Here is a 15,054-nt window from a genome sequence, read left to right as displayed (position 1 = left end):
TTGAATCCCTTTTTCCACTTAACTTTACGTCCTATATTTTTCCTAACACTGTTTTTGAAAACATGTAATCTAATGGCTGCAGAATCATCAGATCCTAAAGTTGGGGCATTATTTATTAAACTCTTCCTCCGAGATACTTAGGTTGCTTGAAGTTTGGCTACTCTAAATAACGATGTGGTGGCATCTTAAACACTCTGCTGGCATCTGTGACGGGCACTTCTGGGGTTTGCCGGAGCAGCATCAGGTCCCGCCTCCCCGCGATAACGGTAGCCTGGTTCCCCTTTGGGGGAACCACACGTCCCCTTCTTTCAGCCCACGTAGTTCATGTGGCATCCGCCACTGGCTCCAGGGGAATGACTCTAGCCATAAAAGATATTCCACCTCTCCTAAACTCAAAAATTTGACCCAGGCTTGGCCAGTCAGGGATTAAAGAGAGGCATCTGACCCAAGGTGAGTCAATCAGAGTGAACCCTGAGACTTACCACAAAGGGACATTCTCTCTTTCTTGCTCTGACTTCAGCTTTGGAGGATGCAGGGCTGAGGTTGTTTACATGGAACTGGAGAACGAAGCCAAGATGCAGAAGAGCAAAGCCCAGAGAGAGAGACTGGGTTGACACTGAGCTCCTGATCAAGCTCTGCCCGAAGCTGTCCCTGACCTTCTCGTTTTTATAAGCCAATGCATTCTCTTTTTGGCTGAAGCCAAGTTGAGTTGGGCTGTCATTTTGGAAGCAAATAGCTCTGGTTTTTTTAGCTTAATTTCTCGGCTTGGAATTATTGAGCCAAAGGACGTAAACATTTTCTTAAGCCTCTTGAGACCTCTAATCAAGTTGCTCTCTAGAAAATATATGCAAACAGTATCACACTGTTAGACAGCCTGTCTTACAAGCGTTAGTGTATTATTAGTTTGAATCTTCTTATGGACAGAAGTTACATTGTTTAATTCTATTTTTTGTAAGGTGAAATATTTTTCATGTGTATAGCCATTTTTATTTATTTTGCTTTTTTCTGAATATGAACAATTGTCTGTTCTACTTTGTGAGAGCTCTTTAAAACACTGATCCTTTTCCAAATTTGTCATCATTTCCCTCTAGTTTATTGTCTTTAGATATTTGGATGCGTCCTGAGGTAGATGCGTTTTAATTTTTTTTTTAACGTTCATTTATTATCGAGAGACAGAGAGACACAGAGCATGAGCAGGGGAGGGGCAGAGAGAGAGGGAGACACAGAACTCAAAGCAGGCTCCAGGCTCTGAGCTGTCAGCACAGAGCCGGACGCGGGGCTCGAACTCACAGAGTGTGAGATCATGACCTGAGCCGAAGTCGGACGCTCAACCACTCAGGCGCCCCGCGTTTTTAATTTTTATGTGATCAAGTTATTTTCAGGTATCACTTCTGTGTCTTTCATGCTTCCCAGCTGAAGAGCAGGTCAACACAGACCAGATTTCCTTTTTTTTGGCATTTAGATACCCAGTATTTCTCTCCCTACGATGGGAGAACCATCTCATCTGAACCACCCAGGAGCTTGTTAAAAATCCAGATTTCCGGGCCCCACGTCAGAACCAGCATCTTCAAGAACAATCTCTAGATGTCTCCGTGGTTAGCAAATGTCACGGTGGTTTTAATGAACACGAGAGTGGGAAAACAACCACTCAAAGGAACTGGTATACCTTGGTGTCTGTGGTCTAAAAAGAGGACATAATTTGATTTTCCCACCATTTTTTTTTCCCAGCACCAGCCACTTGCTAACAATCCAGCTCTCCCAGGATGGTCTGCGGGAAGAATCTTCTCACACTTGAAGTTACTTAAAGCTGGAATTCATTGACAGGTAATGAGCTCTCAGTCTCACAAAATGTCCAAGCCCCGGACCAACTGGTGTCTTGGGGTCTCGGGGTCTGAATGGGAGGTCAGATGAAGTGACATCTCCTAAGGTACCTGAACTACTGCTTTTTTTTTTTTTTTTCTCCAAATGCACTTGAAGGCCTTTCTCCAGCTGACAGGGAACCCAAGAAAACGTACCTTAAAGGGACAGGGTCTGGGCGGAGAGAGCTTCTGTCGGACATAAAAGTCCAGAAAGGACTGAACCCCAGCGTTCGGGTACATGCCCGCAGCAGCACGGCTAAGCCCTGGGCCCCATCTGTCTCTTTCATGAGCCAAGCCCCTCGCCGTGGAGGCTGGGAGCTCCTAAAAGACTCAGCTGCCCGTTGCAAATGTAGATTGATGGCCGGGCCACTGTCACCCCAGGCATCTGCTCTGATCGTCCTCCTCCCCGAGGCGTGTGACAAAACATCTGAACCAGACCTACACAGTCACAACCGGTGCACAGCATGCGGATGGCAGGGGACAGGAAGAAGGAAGCACTCCTCAGAGCCCTCACAGGCAAAGCCAGGAAGCCACAGGACCGTGCCCCGGGCCTAGAAGCGAGTGTATGTCCGGTACCTTCTGGGAGGTTAGACAGGGTGGGGACGGCCCTCCCAGGCTGCCAGGTCCAGGCCCATCACGCAGGCGGGATGCTGAGACCCAGGCATGGGGGGGGAGGGGGTTGTGCTCAAGGAGGAGCAGAACCAGCTTAGGCAGTTAGGATTTGCCATAATTCTAAAGCAGCGGTTCTCAAGGTGTGGTCCTGGGACCTCCAGCATCAGCACCTCGTGAGAACATGCTAGAACTGCAAATTCTAGGGGCGCCTGGGTGGCTCAGTCGGTTAAGCATCTGACTCTTGATTTCGGCTCAGGTCATGATCTCACAGTCGTGGGTTCAAGCCCCACGTCGGGCTCTGCACTGACAGTGCAGAGACTGCTTGGGATTCTCTCCCTCCCTCTCTCTCTCAAAATAAATAAATGTAAAAAAAAAAAAATGCAAATTCTAAGGCCTCTAAGACCCCAGATTGTTGAATCAGAAGCTCCGGGAGCGGGGACACACTCTGTGTGGTCACATGTCTTCCGGACAAAACGTTCGCGTCCAAGAATCGTTGGCCCAGCATGTGCCCACGTTACAGGGAGATGGACGGGATACTCTAGGTGTCTCTGGAAAGCAGATGTTGCGGGGAGAGGGAGAATAGAGGAAGGCAGGAATGTGGGAGGCTCCCTTCAAGGGACTGAACGCTTGCGTCCCCTCACCCCAAATTCACATGGTCACATTCCAGTCTCCAGTGTGTTAGGAGGTGTTAGATCATGAGGGTGGCGCCCCCAGGAATGGGATTTGTGCCCTTATGAGAGAGACCCCCATAGAGCTGCTTTGCCCCTTTCACCCTGTGAGGACACAACGAGAAGAGGGCCGTCTATGAAGCAGGACGCAGACCCCCGCCAGACTGCTATTCCACCAGTGCTTTGATCTGGGGCCTCCGGTCTCCGTAAGTACGAGAGATAAATGTCCGTTGTTTAAGCCCCCAGTCTGTGGTCTTCTGGTGTAGCCGCCCAAGACCAAGCCACCCCCACGTGCGGCCTCTGGACCGACGTCCAAACCTCGTAGCTGGGCCTGTGGACCCCACGATGGTTCCGCAGTCCACCTTCTCAGACCGCCCATCAGGTTCTTCCGGCTCCAGCCAGACTGGAGACCCCTCCCCTCGTGATCCCTTCACTTTCTGAGCCCCGCCCCCCACCATGACCTCCGCCTTCTGGAATCTGACTCCAGCCTGCCTGAGACGTCCTCTTTGCTCCAAAGGCCTGTGAGACCAGAACTTGAAACAATGGTCTCCCCTTGGTTCCCCTTCAAGCTGCTCAGAAGACCAGACCACACTCAGCCTCACTGTACGTAGCTCCTCTCGCTAATTCCGCAGCTAAGTCCTACTCCTGCTCCTACCGTCCCTCCCTCTGAGCCGCCTGGCCCCTCTCCCAACAGCACCTGGAAAATGACGACCCTCGGCGTTTGTGGACCGAATAGCAGCATCTTTTCTGAAAGTCTTCTTTGACAGTTAACTCGCTGGTTCGCAGCTGGTCAGTTGCTCTCAACTTGCGACTTTTATCCACACCAAAAAGCCGAGGCAGGCCGGCCTCCAGACGTGAATCCTTTCCAGGCGGCGGTCACCGGGAGGGTGTCAAACCAGTGCTTTCATCCAGACCAAGCTCTTCCACCCCCAGCCTAAGGACATCCGGCTGGGGAGGGGGAGGGGGACTCCCTTAGATGCCCTCTCACCCAGCTTTCCAGGCAGGCTGGAGAGGGAGGGGTTCTGCCTTGCCAAGCTCTCCCCGAGAGCAGCATCCACTCCGGGCAGCTCCGGGACCCTCGGGAAACGCAGAGGGCACTGACGCCCCCGATGAACAAATTCAGGACCCCCAGCCTGCCGGGCTCCCCGGTCTGCAGTGGGCAAGGCAGCTCTCACGCCTCCTAGGCCCTGAGGGGCTCTTTGCGGGAGTTTCTGTGACGCGCATATTCCTAAAAGCTAGCCACCTATCCAGAGCTCTTCTTAGACAAACCCACCGACGACCTTGACAGTGCGGCCCTGGCTCCCAGGTGCAAGTCCAGCCTGGCAGGTCCCCCCCTGACCTCCCGCTGCCTCCCACCCGGCGAACTCCCTCTCTCTCTTCCCCGGTCCGGTCCGCAGCCTTGTTGCCTGCCAATCCCCCAGTGCGGGGAACAGGCTGGCTCCCACCCACTTGGGGGCACTGTGGTGACAAAAGGAGGCCGAGGGGCTAAGGAAATGGTCCTGATGCTGGCAGGGCTGGCTTGGTCGCCGGCCTGGTGTGTACGTGCTGGAGCGCGCTGAAGTCTGGGTGCTGGGAAAGGGCGTTTGGGGGATCGAATCTCGGTCCCTTGGGCATTTCCTGAAGGACCTGGGGTATCTTCTGAGGCCCTCACTCTTGTCACTGTCCGCTGACCAGCACACTCCGGGTTCCACGCGCAGTGATATAAATCTCACTGTCCAACATAAATTCCTGGGAGGAAAAAGAAATCTCCGTCGCCTGAAGGTGCTTTGACACCACTTCCCAGGGACCAAAGCACCATCAAAGGTTACCTACACTTCCTTTAACTCTCACAAGCGCCCTGCCAAGGATGTGCTATAGGTGACGGTTGGCAAATGACCAAACTGAGGCTCAGAGAGGTTAAGTGACTTGCCTGAAGCTGCACAGCCCAGTGGTAGCAAAGCTAGATGACTGAGTCCAAGTACTTGTGTGGCTTCCTGATGCGGTCGCTTGCCTCTTTTCACCGCTTCCTCCAAGAAGCCCACCCTGACTGCCCCCAGCCTCCCTCTCTTAGAGGCATTCGTTCCTGAAGGACCTTCTACCTCCAACTCTTAGCACAACGCTGAGCACATGTGGGCGACTCAATACGTCTCGGTTGAGTGATTGTTGCAGGAGACCCACGGGACCCCTTGACATCACCGTGTAATTTCTTCCTTTTTCTTCGGAAGAAGATGAAATTAATGTACTGTGAGTATGTAGACAAACGTGCCCTTATTGAAAACGACATCGCTCATATCACAATGTGAATATGCATAACATGAGTTTTGCCCCAGGGGAAGCCAACGTGGTGAATGGTGTCCCTGGAGCTGGGCCGCTGAGCAGCCCTGATACGTGTGAAGTGCTTGTGAGGAGTCCTTCTCAACGGAGGCGCAGGCTTGCTGACTGTTGGCTGTTGCTATGGCAACCCTGGGGCGGGGCGGGGCGGGCATTCCGGGTTCTAGAGGAACCAAGCATCCTGTGTTTCGAACGTCTCCACTGAGCCTGCCTCAAGTACGGAGAGCGAGTTGTGACCTAGAATGAAGCCAGTATTGAAGACGGCAGCCAGCAGTGTGTGGAAAGGATGAATCTTTGATGAGCCAGGGAGCCTCGGATCACACCATTCCTGAAACCCACCCGGCCACTGAGCTTCCACTCGTGACGCCACCATGCCCTGCTGGAAGAATCAAACCACCTCAGAAAAGGACAAAGTTGGAGGACTCAGAGCTCCCGATTTCACGACTGACGACAAAGCTATAGTCATCAAGATAGTGCGGTATTGGCATTGGGTAGACATCTAGACCAACGGAATAGAATTGAGAGTCCAGAAATTAACCTTCACGTTCACGGTCAGTAGAGTTTTGACAAGAGAGAGGAGAGGCCAATGCAACAGGGGAGGGTAGTTTTGGTTTTTTTCCAACAAATGTTATCAGGACAACTGAATATGTTTATGCAAAAGAGTGAAATTGGACTCTTATACCATATACAAACGTTTTAACTGAAAATGGATCATAAACCTACATATTAGAGCAAAAACTATAAATTTCTTATAAGGAAATTTAGGTACAAATCTTCATGACTTTGGATTACAGTTTTTGTGATAGTTTCTTTTTTTTTTTAATGTTTATTTATTTTTGAGACAGAGAGAGAGAGAGACAGAGCATGAACGGGGGAGGAGCAGAGAGAGAGGGAGACACAGAATCGGAAGCAGGCTCCAGGCTCTGAGCTCTGAGCCATCAGCCCAGAGCCCGACGCGGGGCTCGAACTCACGGACCGCAAGATCGCAACCTGAGCTGAAGTCGGACGCTTGACCGACTGAGCCACTCAGGCGCCCCTTGTGATAGTTTCTTAGATGTGATGCCTAAAGGCAAGTAACCCAAGGGGGAAAAAGTAGCTCACTTGGATTTCATCAAAATTAAAAGCCTTTGTGCGTCACAGCACACCATCCAATGAAAAACACAACCCACAGAATGAGAGGAAATATTTGAAAATTGTATATTTGGTAAGGGACTTGTATCTAGAATATATCTTAGAATGCAAAAAAAAAAAAAAAAAAAAAAAAACCACCCAAATAATCTGATTTAAAAATCGGCCAAGGATCTGAATAGACATTTCTTCAAAGAAGAGACACGAATCAGCAATGAGCACCAAAGAGACGCTCAATGCTACTGTCACCAGGGAAACGCAGAGCAAAACCACGACGAGCTAGGACTTCACACCCACCGGGATGGCTGCATTACGAAAGACAGACAATTCCAGGTGTGGACAGGATGCGGAGAAAACGGACCCTCACACACACATCGGTCACAGGATTCTAAAATCACTGACACTTTGGGCAAACAGTTTGCAGCTGATGATAATATTTGCACAAGATTTAAATACAGAGTTGCCATATGGTTCAGCAACTCCACACCTAGGTATGTCGCCAAGATAACCGAAAACGTATGTCCACCCAAACACGTGTACGTGAAGGCCCACAGCGGTATTGGCCACAACGGCCAAAAAGCGGAAACAACCCAAACGGCCATCACTGATGGATAAAGAAAATGTGGTGTGTCCCCACGCAATGGGATATTATCCAGTCCTAAAAAGGAACGAAGTCTTGATTCACACTATATGACGTAGATCAACCTTGAAAACGTCAAGTGCGAGAAACCAGATGCAAAATGTATCTTGTGGGGGTGATGCAATGTTCTGGAGAGTAGTGATGGTTGCATAATTCTGGCTGAATTAGAAACACTGAAGGGTGCGCTTTAAAAGGGTAAATGTTATGGTATGTGAATCATATCCCAACGAAGCTATTATTAAAAAGAAGAAAAAGACGCGCTCTGTGGTCAGTAGAAGCCGGTCTGACATGTTCCCGGCTAGTGCAACTTCAGTGAATGACAGATGGTGGGGGGGGGGGTCCTGGGGGGGGGCGGTGACAAGGGGAGGCTCAGGGGGGTCCTGACCGAGAGTCCAAAGTGGAAACTGAAGACCCTGCACAGAGGCTCCCTCAGTCACTGAAATGCGCCCTCCCAGAGTGCACACGTGAGTGTAAATGTGTGGCCACACCTGTGTGCATCTTGGGTGTGTTTGTTTGCAGGCGTGTCTGTGTATATTTCACGTGTATTGTTAGGTGTGTAGAGAGCACGTGTGAATGTGTGAGTGTGTACAGTGTGTGTGTGTGTGTGTGTGTGTGTGTGTGTGTGTGACATGCACAGAGAAAGACCGGGCAGGACAGGAGTTCCTTTGCACCTGCCTCTGATCCTATACCTAACGGGAACTCATCACAAGTTTCTTGAGTGACAATAGAGACACCAGGACCTACTGCCCCAGGAGCGCGTGTAGCCACGGAGGGACGGACTCACGGGGGCTAAACGTGAATGCACCATGAGCGGAGGCCCTGAACAGGCTGAGATTGCCTGCCTGGGGTGGCAGGGAGGTCTCACCTGAATCAGGTCGAGCTTGGAGAAGAGGTCCCTGCTCTTGGGCACGCTGTGGGCGGAGGGCGAACACTGCTGGATCATGTTGTTGATGGCCACATACATGTAGTTGAGAAGCTCTTCCTGCAGGAGGAGAAGGAGAAGGAGGGGGAGGAGGAGAAGGAGGGGGTGAGGAGAGGGAGGGGGAGAAGGAGGGGGAGAAGGAGAAGGAGGGGGAGGAGGAGGAAGAGGTCCCAATCCTCTCCCACCATTCCCCTTCCCCAGCTCACTCAGACCAGAGAAGCCACCTTCTCATCCTGGTCTGTGCTCCCTGGTCCACTCCCAAAGGGCCTTGGATGAGTCCCTCCCACTGCAGGGCCCGAGTGTCCTCCCCTGCCATGAGAGACACTGAACTAACTTCCCAGAGGGTCCTCCTGGCCAGAGACCCCCACGGTCCACACCTGGAGCAGGGGCTGGGAAGGGGGCTGGAGGAACCCAGAGCTCCTCACTCTGGGCAGCCCCGGAGTCCTGGGCTTCAGGTCTCTGGGGCTGTGGTCAGCGGTGACAGCCTTGCTTCCCACCTTGAAGAGAAAGACCCAGAAGGGGCTCTGTAAACAGTGGCCAGTCCACTCCCCCTCTAAGCCCCTTGGCTGGAGGTCAGCCACCTGTAGATCCCAACCATTGCGTCTTCCGGGATCCCATGGGGCCCGAGAAGGCCCTGGATTCGCTGACCACACTCAGTCCAGGTGCAGTGTGCCCCAGGCCTTGGTCCTGGTGTCTTCCCAGCAGCCCCTGAGGCTGGAAGGGTACAGGCTCTGATTTTAGGGAGGACCCAGGGGCCGGAGGGTAACCAGTCCCCATTCCAAAGGCCAGTAAGCAGGAGCTCGAGAACTTAAGTCCAGAAATCCTGGCCTCTGGTCACAGATTTCGGGCATGGCTTACTCTTTCCGAATAATCACTCTTCTCATCTGTGAAACTGATAGAGGTAAGAACCAAGCAGCATTTAGGAGGGCCTGTCCCGGGCAAGGCCTTGTGCCAAGTACTACCTGCCTACCATCAGACAGTCCTAGGAATTACTGACGATCTCACTTAAAAGCCATCGTTCTGTTATTACCTACAAGCATTATCGGAGGATCAGGTAAGCACCCAGCCCATGCCAAGCCCGGGTACTGGTTCTTGGTAGAGCTTGGCCCTTACCTATCTGTGATCTCAGTTTTCCCATCTGTAAAGTAACCTCTGCCCCATCTTAGAGAAGCCCTTTGAAAGCGGACAGTCACCAGGGTGAGGTAAGCAGGGGTGTGTGTGGCGGTGTTGGGGAGGGGGTGATGCTTATTGAGGAGACAGCAGCCCCCAGCCCTGCCCCCACCCCCATCCCACAGAGTGGGCTCACATCACAGCTGTCCACGTCTCTCTGGTAGGCAACATGGTGTTCCAACTGTCACCACTGTTCCTGCTTGCAGCGACACCTCTTTTGCAGCTGACACAGCGGAATCTTGAGGCTCTGCGGTGGGAGGGGCTGGGTCACCTGGCTGCCGCAAACCCTCCTGGGGCATCTGCCCTGGGCCTGGTCCGGAGGAGCTCACTGCCCAGGGAGATCTGAGCCTGATGGAGGGAGGGAGGAAGGGGAAGTCCTGGGTGGTCTGGCTGTTCAAGGTACCAGGAAATGCCCAAAAGAGCACATCCAGGCTGACCGGGGCTTAACGCTCGCTTCCTCCCATAACCAGACCCAAGAGTCTGTGCCCTTCTGGGCTCCGAGGCTGCTAGGAGGGCACCGTGGAGCAAGGCCGGCGAAAGCTTCCTGAAGCCCAGCCTGCTCTGGTGGATGTAGTGCCGGCCACACACCCCCCCCCCCCCCGCAAGGCCCCATGGGATGCGGGCTCGGCCCTGGACCTACACAGGTGTCCTCACTTCTCTGAGTCTTCCTCTCCTCCTCTGGAAAGTGGGAAGAAAAGCCCACCTCGGTCTAAGTTGCAAAATTCAAGGTGGCATCGAAAAACTCAGCTTATGCTTAATTAATTAAGATAAATTACAGTGAAGAACATTTTAATTCACTTGTTGTTTAAAAATCAAAATGAAGGGGCGCCCGGGTGGCCCAGTCGGTTAAGTGTCCGACTTCGGCTCAGGTCATGACCTCACAGTCCACCAGTTCGAGCCCCGCATCGGGCTCTGTGCTGCCAGCTCGGAGCCTGGAGCCTGCTTCGGATTCTGTGTCTCCCTCTCTCTCTGCCCCTCCCCCCTAACAATAAATAAACATTAAAAAACATTTTTTTAATCCATGATGAACAACATTTTAAAGAAAGATGAGATCCAACCCAGCACTTGAACGCTCAGCCTTACTCACCTCCCCTTGTCTCAGCGCTAGGAATGAAAGCACTTACCTCCAGGCGCTGGGGTGAGATTTAAATGAGATACAGCAGGTAAAGCGCCCTCACCTTGCCAGGCTGCCCATAAAGGGTCCGGTTCTCTGGAGGCGAAAAGGTGCCAAATGGTGTAGGTTTTCAGTGCTGCCACTAGGGGGCAGAGGCTCGCTGCAAACCAACCCTCCCTCAGCCCTCCTCTCCGTGTCCCCTTCCCCTCCAAGTCCCCAGGCCCCAGCTTCAGCATGCAAATTCATCATGCCACGCCTTTGCCTGGCGCAGTTTCTTCTGGAATGGCCGGCCCTCCTGGCAAAAGTTCTATTTATTATAAGATGAACCAGAAAGGAGAGACAGGTGACTTCTTGGGGCACGAACTTGGGCACCGTCTGTGTCCCGTGCCTCAGGACAACCTCCTAGCTAGTTTGCATTGCCATCTGACAGATAAAGAAACTGAGGCTCAGACAGGTACACACTTACTCAGCTAGTCAAAGACTGAACTGGGATCCGCACCCAGTCTGTTTGAATCTAGAATTCGTGGCTTTTCTACCCCCAAGAACACGTTTAAGCATAAGCACTGTCAGGGGTCAGCCTGGAGAAAGGGGACGGAAAGGGAGACAGAACAAGGCTCTGGAGTGACAGCCTCACCCAGACCCTCTCAGCAGCCCACCAATGCTCCGAGACTTCCTCGCAGGTGCAGAGGAGACCCCTATGGCCCCGGTTTTATGGGCTAAAGGCAAAGGGCCAGGCTTCAGATAGCTGTTACCGGGGTAAGAGCCCTATGACTCTCCTCTAGAGACCCCAGGCTCTGGTGGACGACCTGGTTCCTCTTGGAGAAGGCCTCCAGATGCTTCTGGATGTCCTGGTTGATGGTGAAGAGCTTCCCGTAGTGCTCCACCACGGTCTCCACGAGGGCCTCCTCCGGCCCCTCCCCTTCACTGTGGCCTGTGGAGACGGTGCCGCGGAGGGGTGGGTGGGCACAGAGAGCCCAGCCCCCACCTGCCCCCTGCAGTGGTGATGCTAATGAGGCAGATGGGACTTCTGCCGAGGTCCCGAAATCCCAGCTGAAGTCCCAAAGTTGACAGGTGCCAGACAAGCCACGCAGGGCTTACTCCCAGATGGCAGGACTGGCCCAGCAACTGTCCGGCCTCATCGCCCGCCTCCTGCCCCTTCAAGAGAAGCGGCAACATTAGAAGGACCGCCTAGCGGCCACGAACCCGGATTCCGGATCCAGACTGCCCGGTGAGACAGGAGACTGTCCCCCAGGAAAAAGTGCTGACTGGGGGAGCCCACAAGAAGGGGATAGGAATTGTTGCTGTCCTGAGTGATAGGGTCCCCGGCTTTGGTGGTAACCCATGCCGGATGGGGTGAGCAGGGTTGAATTGCTGAGTTAGGAAGACTCCAAACCAGGAGGCTGCTTTAGAAGCAGCTCTGGGTGCCGGGTCTGGTCAAGCCCCATGCTGACCTGGAGCGCTCACCCCTCCTTGGCTTGGTGCTCGAAGCTCTTTGGTGCTGCTCAACTTTCTGGTGCCATCTCCCAGCAACTCCCCGAACCAGGTCCTGGTGCTCCAGCATACTGGAACTCACCATCCCCAAACCCGTCATGCAGGGCTGCGGCTGTTCCCCCTGCCTGCCATGCTCTTCCCCCTCGCTGAGCTCATTTGAGCCCAATGAGAGGCCACCTCCTCCGCGAAGCCTGCCCTGACCTCCGGGGCAGAGTTTTGGGAGGGGCTCTCACAGCTCCACAGCGCTTAGTGCAGTGGCTCTGAAGTCAGACCAGAATCTGAGACCCGGCCCCAGAATTTCCTGGCTGGGCATTTGGGGCAAGTTCCTTAACGTCTCTGGGCCTGGGTAACAGAAGCTCACGCAGAGGGGTAAAAAAAGATTCACTAAAGAGCTTGGCACAGAGTAAGTAGTTAATAAACGGCAATAGTTGTTTTTATTGGTGTAATGTTGAGATAATGACGATGAGAAAAATACCTGCTTGTGTCCCCTTCCCTTTCCTAACAAGCTTCTGGCCCGGATGGCAGTGGGCTCTGGGTTGAATGAGGATGAAACAAAACGCAAAGCCCATTTCCGGTGTCTGTGTCGTTGTCGTCGGTCATAGCGACACATGAAACAAAACCAAAGACCCACGAAATAGTAGCGATAATAGCTAACATTTACCAGGCGTCAGCTGAATGCCGGGGCTTCTGAAGGGTGACTTCCTCCATTCGCGTGACCCGTGCGGCTCCCCTTGTACAGATAAAGAAACCAGGACCTCGAGAACTTGCCACAGGCCACAGTGGCCTCACCGGGGTTCACCAGGCAGGCTCGCTGGGCACCTGTGCCCTTTTGAACCCCTGTGGCCTCGACCTTTGCGGGTCCTCATGCTGCAGGTGGAGTTCAAGGCTCACACGGTGTCCTGGCCCCAAGGCTGGGAGGCGGCCTCGGAGGGGAAGCTCCATACATAACCCTTGGGGATCTTCTCAAGGACCTCAGTCAGAGAGTCTTCAAAAAAGTCTGTGCGTCTCCACCTCGCTCATCAGCTTCCTCTGCCCGCAGGGACATTTCAGTGACAGGAAGAGCCAGGCACCAGGGCCTTGTTTGGAGGCTCCCAGGTCATGACCTCTTGCAAGGCTTTCCCTGGATCTCCTGCTCAGACTTGCCCTGGCCAGTCCCCCCCCTCTACCCCTCATCTCCACCCCATTTCCTGATGAGCTAACTGAGCCGCAACGGTTCAAAGAACTGCCGTGGTCAGGCACGGGGGAGAGTGGAGTCCAGTCTGTCTGGTGGGGGGTGGGGGGGTCTACAGAGCCTCTCCTAGAGGTAGCCTGAGCCCCCCCCTACCAGCTGGTGACCTGGCCAGGAGCTTCACTTCTGTGCTTGGACAGCCCATCTGTAGCGACAGTAGTGAGAGCCCCTCCCTGGGATTACGCCTGGGGTGCCCAGCACATGGCGAGCGCTTAGTCCGAGGCCGGGGGCCCCAGCACCCCGAGAGGGGAGATGACCGCTTACTGCTGCCCAACCACGCTTGTCTCTTAGGCGAGCCCCTGAGCAAGATGGGTCTCCAGTAAGGCTCCTGCTCTGCGCCCCGTCAAGGTCAGGGGTCAAGGGCAGAGGCAGAGCGGGCCCCCTCCCCTCTCCGGTCAGCTGGCTGAGCCCCCAGGGGCTGTGGTAGGATCTCTGAGTGATTGCTGAGTGACCCAAGGCAGGCCTCTCTGCCTCTCGTGCCCCATCTTGTCATCCATACAGTCCTGGAAAATGCAGGGAAAACTGTCTTTCCCCACAAACACCATGTGGGCCCTGCGCACCATGGGGCTAAACCGCAGTGGGGTCGGGAAGCCATTCTAGAATCTGATGGAAGGGTTGGACCTTTTCTCCATAAAATTGCTCACAGACACAGCCTTTTGCATCTAATTCAGGCTTTTAAGGGCAGGCTGAAACCGGAGGGCTGCCTGAGGGGAGAGGACCCAGGGTCGCCTTGCGAGTTGACTTGGGTTGAGCTGACAGGTGCAGGGGACGGCCACCCACAGCCCTGCCTCTGACAGGAGACAAAGCCTGCAGAGGGCGTGGGATGGCCCAAGGTCCCCCACCGCCCTCACTGGGGCCGCCCCTCCCCATTTTCTTCCAGGTGTCCTTGTCCCTTCCCTGATGGCCCTTTCAACGTTCGCTCAGTCCTGGCCACTTAGCCCACCACGGGTGGCGCTGGGTCTGGGGCAGGGGTCCAGCGTGGCCTGGGTCAACTTGTACTTGGCCGGGGGCTGGCAGAGTTACTGTAACAGCACCTGCAGGGCCCTGTCCTTGTCGACAGTCACACTGGCCTGTGTCCCTGGCCACCAGCGTTGCCCCTCGCTGCCCCGGCTGTGCTAGAGGACGAGGGCCACGTGGGCCAGGTGGGAAGAGGATGGACAGCAATGGCAACAAGGAGGACAGAAGCTTTCTCTCCGACCTTCCCGACGGTCCTCAAAAGCCAGGGTACATTCCCGCTTCCTAGAAAAGGAGACAGAGGCTCCGAGGGGGCCTGTGACCTGCCCAGGAACACACGGCAGGACTGGATATGGACTTGAGCTCATTAAAGCCGATGTTTGGGGTCTTTGAGCTGCACCCCCAGCCCTGGAAGGGCCAGGTTTGCCTTTCTATAGTGGCATTATTGGCCTTACCACCCCATAACTGGGATCGGTCCCATCATCGTCACGTCCCAAATTCACCAAGATACCCGGGCCTTCCAACAGGTGCTGGTTCCCAACAAGAGAGTTCCAGGGTCAGGGCTGGGGGCTGGTTCAGAAAGCAGCCCGCATGGGGAGGGGACACCTTTGTCACCTACCCTGCCCACCCACCCTCCACCCCTTTATGCATTCAGTGACATCACTGTGAGCGGATAGGAGCTTATCAAAGGACAGTGGGGGCTGGGACAGATCAGTGAGCCCGTAGTCAGGCTGGGGAGGTGGCCTAGGTAACAGGTAGTTTCCACACAGCCTTGCAAAGAGCTCCCGGACCATTTGCCTAAGCCCGGTTCCCAGTTATGACCCAAAGGAGAAGGAAGTCTCCCTAAGCCTGCCATTCATTGGCCATCTGCTGGACCAGCCACAGCACGTGCGTGGAGCAGGGAGAGAAGGTGAGGGGCTACATGGTCAGCCTTTCCAGCCCTGAGCATCAGACGTGA

General features: G+C 54.1%; 1 protein-coding gene across 1 annotated transcript; it reads right to left on the bottom strand.

The window, feature by feature from the left end:
• Positions 1-2,867: 2,867 nt before the first annotated feature.
• Positions 2,868-14,693, bottom strand: CCDC197 (coiled-coil domain containing 197). Its single transcript, XM_045060467.1, is given in 8 exon segments — positions 2,868-4,852; positions 4,854-4,867; positions 8,083-8,199; positions 8,517-8,636; positions 9,446-9,556; positions 11,176-11,354; positions 12,864-12,906; positions 12,908-14,693. Coding segments are annotated over 8 exon segments (1,218 nt in total). The 5' UTR covers positions 13,088-14,693; the 3' UTR covers positions 2,868-4,398.
• Positions 14,694-15,054: the final 361 nt, after the last annotated feature.

This window comes from Felis catus, chromosome B3 (genome assembly GCF_018350175.1).
Source record: "Felis catus isolate Fca126 chromosome B3, F.catus_Fca126_mat1.0, whole genome shotgun sequence".
Classification (NCBI taxonomy): domain Eukaryota; kingdom Metazoa; phylum Chordata; class Mammalia; order Carnivora; family Felidae; genus Felis; species Felis catus.
Note: the sequence above shows the minus strand (reverse complement) of the source record. Positions and strands in the feature narration are given on the sequence as shown.